Below are 9,952 nucleotides of genomic sequence, written 5' to 3' on the forward strand. Positions count from 1 at the left end.
TCGCCCGGCTAGTTTTTTTGTATTTTTAGTAGAGACGGGGTTTCACCGTGTTAGCCAGGATGGTCTTGATCTCCTGACCTCGTGATCCGCCCGTCTCGGCCTCCCAAAGTGCTGGGATTACAGGCTTGAGCCACCGCGCCCGGCGCAAGTATTTCTGTTTTAGCTTAGATTTATTTTTCTGTTATCATCAAGCAAAAGATCTATCTCACTATGGTTAAGAAAAATATTAAAGAGATTAGAGATCTTTAAAAAAAAAAAAACTATACATGTTAACTTTAAGACCTTATCAGTGTACTTCCTCCTCTGAAAAATGAGGATCATCTTCCTCTTTCTGTTCTTACCTTCCAAGTTTTATTGGCTTTAAATGTGTATGTTTTAAGGTTATAAGACTGGTGACATAGGCAATTACAATTGTACTAGTTGTATAGGAATTTGGGGCAGTGTGAAATTGTTTTGCTGCGGCTGAGGAAAAAGTTTGATGGTGACCTGGGCTCTGATCTCTTCTGAGCTCTTTTTGATATTTTCTTTTAGAGCACAGTCAGAGGTGTCTCAGTTCTGTGAACTTCTGCCGAGTTAATCAGCTACACAGTGTGGAAAATCCAAAAGGGCTATCAAAACTTGCTGAGCCTCTGCTCAAGTCCTGTAGTAGCATGAAGAAGCTTTGTTCTGCAGTTTTTCCTTTACATATTTCTTTGTGTGGTGTATTAACTCCAGTTGGGAAGGGGGGTTGGTCATTAGTGAAGTATGATTTTTGTCACCCTGCCTTCTTTCTTAAGCAGTTTCTGTACTCTGAGGCCAGTAAAGAAGCCTTGATGTTCCAGAAATTTCAATTCCTTAATTACCACATTTTAATGGCAGGAGGATGACCCTTGTTTTTTGTTTTGATTGTTACAAGTGAAATTCTGGCTTTCTTCTAAATACAAGCATACCTTGTTTTATTGTGCTTTAATTTTTTTTTTTTTAACTGAAGGTTTGTGGCAACCCTGCGTCAAGCAAGTCTATCAGCAGTATTTTTTTAATAGCATGTGCTCTCCTTTGTGTCTCTGTGTCATATTTTGGTAATTCTCACAATATTTCAGACCTGTTCATGATTATTATCTGTGTGATGGTGATCAGTGATCTTTGATATTACTATCGTAATTGTTTTGGGGCACCATGAGCAGCGCCCATATAAGATGGCAAACAACCCATAAAGGTGGTGTGTGTCCTGACTCCTCCACTGACTGGTTGTTCCCTGTCTCTCTCCTTTTCTGGCTTCCTTATTCCCTGACACACAACAATATTCAAATTTGGACAGTTAATAACCCTACAATGGCTTCTAAGTGTTCAGGTGAAAAGAAGAATCACAAGTCTGTCACTTGAAATGAAAAGTCAGAAATGATTAAGCTTAGTGAGAAAGTCATGTTGAAAGCCAAGACAGGCTGAGAACTAGACCTCATGCGCCAAACAATTAGCTAAATTGTGAATGCAAAGGAAAAGTTTTTGAAGGAAATTGAAAGTGCTATTCCAGTGAACACACAAATGGTAATAAAGCAAAACAGTGTTTTGTGATACACAGAACGTTTTAGTGGTCTGGATAGAAAACCAAGCCAGCCACAACATTCCCTTAAGCCAAAACCTAATCCTAATCCAAACCCTAACTCTTCAATTCTCTGAAGGCTTAGAGAGGTGAGGAAGCCACAGACGAGAAGGCTGAAGCTAGCAGAGGCCGGTTCAGAGGCTGAAGAAGCCGTCTCCATAACATAAAAGTGCAAGGTGAGGGAGGGAGAAAGTGCTGATGAAGATGTTGCAGCAAGTTACTCAGAAGACCTAGCTAAGATCACTGATAAAGGTGACTACATTAAACAACAGATCCTCCATGTAAACAAAACAGCCTTCTACTGGAAGAGTCCAAAACGTCAAAATACAGGCTGACTCTCTTGTTAGGGGCTAATGCAGATGGTGACTTGAAGTTGAAGCCAGCACTCCTTTACCATTCTGAAAATCCTAGGGCACTTAAGAATTATGCTCGGTCTACTTACCTGTGCTCTAGAAACAGAACAAAGCCTAGATGACAGCATGTGTTTACAGAATGGCTTGCTGAATATTTTAAGCCCACTGTTCAGACCTACTGCTTAGAAAAAAAAAGATTTTCAATACTGCTCATTAATAATCCACTTAGTCACCCAAGAGCTCTGATGGAAAGGTTCAAGGAGATGAATGTTGTTTTTACGCCTAACACAACATCCATTCTGCAGCCCATGGATCAAAGAGTAATTTCTACTTTCAAGTCTTATTATTTAAGAAATACATTTCATAAGGCAATAGCTGCCATAGTGATTCCTCTGATGGATCTGAGCAAAGCAAACTGAAAACCTTCTGAAAAGGATTCACCATTTTAGATGCTATTAAAGACATTTGTAATTCTTGGGCGGAGTTAAGAGTATCAACATTAACAGGAGTTTGGAAAAAGATGATTCTAACTCCCATGGATAACTTGGGAGGGCGTCAGTGGAGGGAGTCACTGCAGGTGTAGTAGAAATAGCAAGAGAGGCTGGGTATGATGGCTCATGCCTGTACTCCCAGCACTTTGGGGTGGCTGAGGCAGTAGAATCACTTGAACCCAGGAGTTTGAGACCAACCTGGGCAACATAGTGAGACCCCATCTCTGCAAAAATTTTAAACAGTAGCCGGGTGTGGTGGTACGCACCTGCAGTCCCAGCTACTTGGGTCTGAGGTGGGAGGAGTGCTTGAGACCAAGAAGTTGAGGCTTTAGTGAGCTGGTAAGCCGTGATTGCACCACTGCAGTGCACCCTGGGCAGCAGAGGTGAGACCCTGCCTTAAAAAAGAAAAAAGAGGCTGGGCGCGGTGGCTCAAGCCTGTAATCCCAGCACTTTGGGAGGCCGAGACGGGCGGATCACGAGGTCAGGAGATCGAGACCATCCTGGCTAACACGGTGAAACCCCGTCTCTACTAAAATACAAAAAACTAGCCGGGCGAGGTGGCGGACGCCTGTAGTCCCAGCTACTCGGGAGGCTGAGGCAGGAGAATGGCGTGAACCCGGGAGGCGGAGCTTGCAGTGAGCTGAGATCCGGCCACTGCACTCCAGCCTGGGTGACAGAGCAAGACTCCGTCTCAAAAAAAAAAAAAAAAAAAAAAAGAAATAACAAGAGAACTAGAACTAGTAGTGGAGCCTGAAGATGTATCTGAATTGCTGCAATCTCATCATCAAACTTGAAATGGATGAGTTGCTTCTTAGGGATAAGCAAAGAAAGTGGTTTCTTGGCCGGGCGCGGTGGCTCAAGCCTGTAATCCCAGCACTTTGGGAGGCCGAGACGGGCGGATCACGAGGTCAGGAGATCGAGACCATCCTGGCTAATACGGTGAAACCCCGTCTCTACTTAAAAATACAAAAAACTAGCCGGGCGAGGTGGCTGGCGCCTGTAGTCCCAGCTACTCGGGAGGCTGAGGCAGGAGAATGGCGTAAACCCGGGAGGCGGAGCTTGCAGTGAGCTCAGATCCGGCCACGGCACTCCAGCCTGGGTGGCAGAGCAGGACTCCGTCTCAAAAAAAAAAAAAAAAAAAAAAGAATGTATTTTTTTTTNTTACTGAACCCTCAGTATCTCTGAAGTATGTCTGCAGTGTTTTATTTCATTGAGTACCAGGATCTGGAATCTCTGTGTTCCCATTCTGCTTTTTTCATTTAGCACTATATAATCATTAGCATTTTGAGAACTTAATATATTAATACTTTAACTTGAATTTCACTTTTAGGAGGAGTTTGCAAACCAAAGCTGATCAGCAAGTCAAACAGCAGGAAATCTAAATCTCCTATCCCTGGGCAAGGCTACTTAGGAACCGAACGGCCTTCTTCAGTCTCCTCTGTACATTCAGAAGGGGATTACCATAGGCAGACGCCAGGGTGGGCCTGGGAAGACAGGCCGTCTTCAACAGGTAAGGAGCCTGCTTTAACTTAGAAAATGAGACAAAGCAGTAATATCAATGTCTTGGTTATTAGTTCTTCAGAATTCAGCAACTCTTCTAATTTGGAAACCTATATTCCCATTTCTGTATCATTAGTAGGTTTCACTTTCCAGAACAGAAATATTTTTTTGAGGGGTCTCGCTCTGTCATCCAGGCTGGAATGCAATGGTATGATCATGGTTCACTGCAGCCTCGACCTCTGAGGCTCAGGTGATCCTCTACCTGGGACTAGAGGTGTGCACAACCATACCTGGCTAATTTTTCCTTTTTTTTTACATTTTTTTGTAGGGACAAGGTCTCACTACGTTGCCCAGGTTGGTCTCGAACTCCTGAACTCATTCCTTCTGTTTTGGCCTCCCAAAGCATATTACAGGCATCAACCAATGCACACGCCCAGAATATGCACATATAACCTGAAACATTTTTAGAATGCAAAGCCTGATTACCATAAACAAAGGAAGAGCTATGAAAAAATAATCTCAGCCATTCTCCTCACTTCTGTATTACACTGGTAGTGAACATTTGCAAAGCAAATAAGGTGGTTTTAGTTACTTTGAGAACTGTACCTGAATGTACCCATGCCACTTCTAAGAGAACTTACTTTCTCTAAGATACCAATATGAAGGGTAAATACTAAGAAATCAAAATTAGAAATGAGAAGACTAGTTTAAAAAGCCATCATCTGGCCAGGCACGATGGCTCACGCCTGTCATCCCAGCATTTTGGAAGGCTGAGGTGGGCGGATCACTTGAGGTCAGGAGTTTGAGACCAGCCTGGCCAACATGGTGAAACGCCGTCTCTACTAAAGATACAAAAGTAAGCCGGGTGCAGTGGTATGTGTCTGTAATCTCAGCTACTCAGGTGCCTGAGGTGGGAGAATCGCTTGAACCTGGGAGGTGGAGACTGCAGTGAAGTGAGCTTGTGCCGCTGCACTCCATCCTGGGCAACAAAATGAGACTCCATCTTAACAAAAACAAAAAAAGCCGTCATCTCTCTGTACATTCACTACCTTTACACAAACTGATGAAAAACAATACTCCAGGACACTCATTATTTTCTATTTGGTGCCTATTTGTAAACTTAAAAAAATGTAAATAATAACTATGATCATGGTAGCTTTAAAAAGCAACAGACTTTTAAAATAAAATTGGGATATTATGAATTTTAGAGTCTCAGAGAATTATAAGCCATCTTTTCCTTAGGATTAAATACAAATATGTCACTGAAAAAAATCTGAAATGTGCCCTGCCCCTTAAGACATATATAAATTATATCAGCCTTTTGCATTATAAAACTCATGCCACATGCAAAGTGGTTGTGTTCGAGTTTGAAAGCTTATAGCCTAGACTAGTGGTTGCGGCTTCTCAAATCTCTCTTAGGGAAGAATTAATTAGACCATACATGAGATTTATTATTTGATGAAATGGTTATGTTTTATGTTTTTGTTTTTTGAGATGGAGTTTCACTCTTGTTGCCCAGGCTGGAGTGCGATGGTGCTATCTTGGCTCACTGCAACCTCCACCTCCTGGGTTCAAGTGATTCTCCTGCCTTACCCTCCCAACTAGCTGGGATTACAGGCATGCGCCATCACGCCTGGCTAATTTTGTAAGACAGGGTTTCTCCATGTTGGTCAGGCTAGCCTCGAACTCCCGACCTCAGGTGATCCACCCGCCTCGGCCTCCCAAAGTGCTAGGATTACAGGTGTGAGCCACTGCACCTGGCCTGTTTTTGCGTTTTCTTAAGCTGTAGGAGGCTTTCTGGGGACAATTAAACATCTAGAAACTGATGAAGGGTAGCAGTTTTCATTAATTACCTCATTTCTCAATCTTGTATACTTTAAAATCTGCCCAGTGAGATTCAGCAGATGACACGCATCCTGCTGCCCCTCAGTCTGCAGATGTTCCTGGGTACTTGTCTGTTGTTGAGAACTGTACTCTTGCATTTCTCTTTAAGAGTTAAGAAAGCTCTTGGCATAACCTGACTCTGTTTCAATTAGAGCTTAATACTCAATAGTACAACTTGGATTCTCCATGGAAACACCTGATAGTTATAGACTTAACTAAAAATCTAGCCTGGGCTTTCTCTTCTGGGCTCAACAGCCCTCAATCATATGCTATTCATGTTGCTCTGCTTTTTTGGACCCGCACTGACTGCTACATATCATTGGCTAGGATTTAAGTGGTGAGACTTTGGCCCTTCCATGTTGTATTCATTTTGCTTTCATGGTGTCACATGACCATTTTAGAACAATTCTATTCTACTCCATCCTACAAAAGTTGGATTGGATAAAGTAGCAGTTATGCTCATGACAATAAAAACCTAATTTTTCTTTTGTCAGGCTCAACTCAGTTTCCTTATAACCCTCTGACTATGCGGATGCTCAGCAGTACTCCACCAACACCGATTGCATGTGCTCCCTCTGCTGTGAACCAAGCAGCTCCTCACCAACAGAACAGGATCTGGGAGCGAGAGCCTGCCCCACTGCTCTCAGCACAGTACGAGACCCTGTCGGATAGTGATGACTGAACTGCACAAAGTGAGGGGAACAGGGTGCAGGAGAGGGATCTCTAGTTTTTGGTGGTTTAATTTTTAGTAGCAGGTCAAAAACCTGCCCTCCTATGACTTACTCCCTGAGACTTTTCAGGAGAGCCAGCCCACAGATTGATGAAGAAATGATGGAAATTCATTTGGAGAGTCACATGGGAAAAAACCATACAAAAAACTGCCTTTGACACAGGCAATTCAGTGGACTATAATAATAGTGGAGGGTTGAGATGTAGAGTTTTTAAAAAGTGGACAGTTCCTGTTCTTACATCTGTTTGTAAAGAAAACCATAATGTCTTTAAATCACTCTTCTGTAAATAGATGACCTTTTTGCAGTGTATATCCCCTTGCTGTAGTATCTGGTGTACTTATGTTCAAATCAGCGCATCAACTTTGGGGGTGATTTTAAAATCTTTTGTCTATCTTTTTAACCCTAGCCTTCTAAACAACCTCATACAGCCCAGTTACATAATGTTGGCTGTCACGGGCATTGTACTTTCATCTGATTTTGTTTCCTCTAAATTCAGCTTTCCAGTGATGTTTAAAATCTTGTGAAAATGTTTAGATTTTTAACACAGACCCTGTCATAAAATCTGTACGTTAGGGTCAGAAGGTAGAAGTAACAAATTCTGCCATATTGTAAATTTCCAGTGCAGGCTTTAATTTTTTTTTTTTTTTCATTAGTAGCACTGAAAAAATATTACTGCATGGGTATGTTCTAGTTCAGTTTATAAAGTTTTAAAGGCTTATTTGAGGCATACCTCACTGTTATGCACACTGGTAATTTAACCATGCCCCTAAGTATTCCTTTTCTCCTGCATTTGATGCAGCCCAACAAAGCTTTTGTTTTGAAATAAATTTGACTACCCTGTCCATAGCTACAGTAGATTATTTGTGGTTTAAGGCTCCTGGTGTCTCAGGTTCCAAAGGAAAAGCTTACATATTTTTCCCTTAGTTTGATATATATGATTGGTTGGGTTAAAAGATAATGATCTGTGTAGTATTTAGATGTGCTTTGTGCTGTATCCTGAAAAACTCATGGTGAACACAGCCCTTTTCCCCATCGCTATGGACCAGCACTTACTCTCACTTTGCTTCCTTGGGATAAGAGTTTACTGTTAAATGTTTTCATTTCACAGATTCTCAAGGTGCAAATAATTTAAAAGACTGAATTCTAAACTAATTATGGTACTAGAGGGCCAGTTGTATCTTTCATTAAGAATTGCTTGCTGAATTTTAAAGTTTTTTTCATACATTTTATCATAGCATTTAATTATCTTTCCATAACATATAGATACTAAGTTTTGGGAGAATGCCACCGGTAACTGGAAAGGGGAGAAATAGATCTCTCAAGATGATAAAAATTAGTACTTTACAGACTTTCAAGTAGATCTAGACTTTTAAACAAAAGTACTCAAGGCTTTTAAGGAAGCAGCTCTGTGATTAGCTACTGACCAAGACCCTCCTATCACTAGTGTCTAATCCCTATGTTACAGATGAAGACACAGGTTTAGTACTTTGCCCATACAGTTAAATGAGTGACAGAGATAGGCCATAAGCCCACATTTGTCTCCAGTCAAAGCTTTCACTCCTGTCCCTGTTCCACTTCTGTATACCTGAGGTCCCCAACACAAACTTTAGATCAGGCATTCCTAGTACTTGGAAAGTTGGTATATTTACAATAGATATATGTAAACACATAAAAATTTCAAAATGAATGACAAACAGTGACTAAATGTTCCACTTCACAGTTTTCTGCTGAATTTTTCTTTTCAGGTACTGGTAATATTTTATAATTTGTTAATAATTTATATTGCCAACCTACCATAAAAGAGATTATGATGGTATTTTTCTATGACCCTGAGGGTCTTAAGCTATTCTGAGTCAGAATACAGTTGACCCTTGAACAACACGGGTTTGAACTGTGTGGGTCCACTTATACACGGATTTTCTTCCACCTCTGCCACCCAAGATAGCAAGACCAACCCCTCCTCATCCTCAGCCTACTCAACATGAAGATGATGAGGATGAAGACCTTCATGATGATCCACTTCCACTTAATGAATAGTAAATATATTTTCTCTTCCTTATAATCTTAATAACATTTTCTCTTCTCTAGCTTACTTTATTGTAAGAATACAGTATATAATACATATACAAAATATGTGTCAATCGACTATGTTATCCGTAAGACTTCTGGTCAACAGTAGGCTATGAGTAGTTAAGTTTTGGAGGAGTCAAAGTTAGATGTGGATTTTTTATACTTAGGAGGTCTATGCCTCTAACTCCTGCATTATTTGAAGGTCAACTGTATAGTTTCTGAGAACATGTCAGATCAGAGCCTAACTTGTTACTCTTGCAGTTCCACTTGAGGACCCGAAGGTGAGCTGCTGTGAACCACTCACTCCATCCTCATCATAATGCATGTGCGTATTACTTTATTTACCATCACCTGGAGAAGAAATCTCAGAATGACAGTTAAAATCTAGTAACAGTTCTTGGTTCAAAATAAATGAAAGGACAGAAGTCTCACATGGCTTACCTATGGAGGTTCACCTTATCATGATTTAAGTGGTAAGCACAGCACAGAGCAGCACTGACAACTTACTGAGGTTCACTGCAAACAAAGGCATGATATTCTTTGTAGACTTAGATTTCACTGTTCTGACACTATATCCTTACACGTGATTTTTTAGCACCCAGAACTAAATTAAGGTCTTCCTAATACTCTTCATAGAAGTATTCTGACAGCCAATTTTCCAGTGCATGTTTATGATTAGAAATTTCATAATGATTTAATTTTGGTACACTGAGTGATTCTATTTTAAAAATATCTATGCCCTGAAAACTCCAGTGACCACTGGACAGTTCAAAAAATTTAATTACATGATTTTAACCAATTCACTTTTGAATTTAGAACAATCAGTAAAGGAAATCAGTCCTCCTTTTGCTTCAGTACCTTATTTTACAACAGTGCAAATGAACTGTAATGAGAACACCCACATGAAGAGACTATCCTGAAAACTCCTAGTGTTTCCAACAACCAGACCACTGAGTCACTGTGGATGATTTAAAATTAATAAATAAATAAAACTTGGAATGAAAAACCTTTCAGTAACCTCTGCAGTTGTGAAAAGGTAAAAACATTCTCAATGCAAAAGGTGAATGGTTGACATTAATTTTTTTAAGAAATCACCATATGTTAATACTGGTTTCTACTGAAACTCAGTCTGATTTATATTGTATCTTATCTCTCTGAGCTAGACTTGATATTGATAAATGGCATTAGCTGGATGGTAAATATGAGATTAGACAGAAAATAGGAAGAAATTTACATCTGCAACATACAAAACTCTAGTTTTAGTCTATCCCTGAGGATTTGGACCTCCAGGTTTCCGGTGTTTTTATTCTTCAGGAATTTTTTTTTTTTTTTTTTTTTTTTTTT

General features: G+C 40.4%; 2 protein-coding genes across 2 annotated transcripts in view; one reads left to right on the forward strand and one right to left on the reverse strand.

The window, feature by feature from the left end:
• Nucleotides 1-6,862, forward strand: part of NCOR1 (nuclear receptor corepressor 1) — a 197,874-nt gene extending 191,012 nt beyond the window's left edge. The window contains 2 exon segments of the mRNA XM_017862217.1: nucleotides 3,754-3,933; nucleotides 6,302-6,862. Of these exon segments, the coding sequence (XP_017717706.1) occupies nucleotides 3,754-3,933; nucleotides 6,302-6,489 (368 nt within the window). The 3' untranslated portion in view covers nucleotides 6,490-6,862.
• TTC19 (tetratricopeptide repeat domain 19) overlaps nucleotides 1-9,952 on the reverse strand; it is a 51,083-nt gene that overhangs the window by 7,672 nt on the left and 33,459 nt on the right. The window lies entirely within an intron of this gene.

The sequence above is a fragment of the Rhinopithecus bieti genome, unplaced genomic scaffold, assembly GCF_001698545.2.
Source record: "Rhinopithecus bieti isolate Rb0 unplaced genomic scaffold, ASM169854v2 scaffold_63942, whole genome shotgun sequence".
Taxonomy (NCBI): Eukaryota; Metazoa; Chordata; class Mammalia; order Primates; family Cercopithecidae; genus Rhinopithecus; species Rhinopithecus bieti.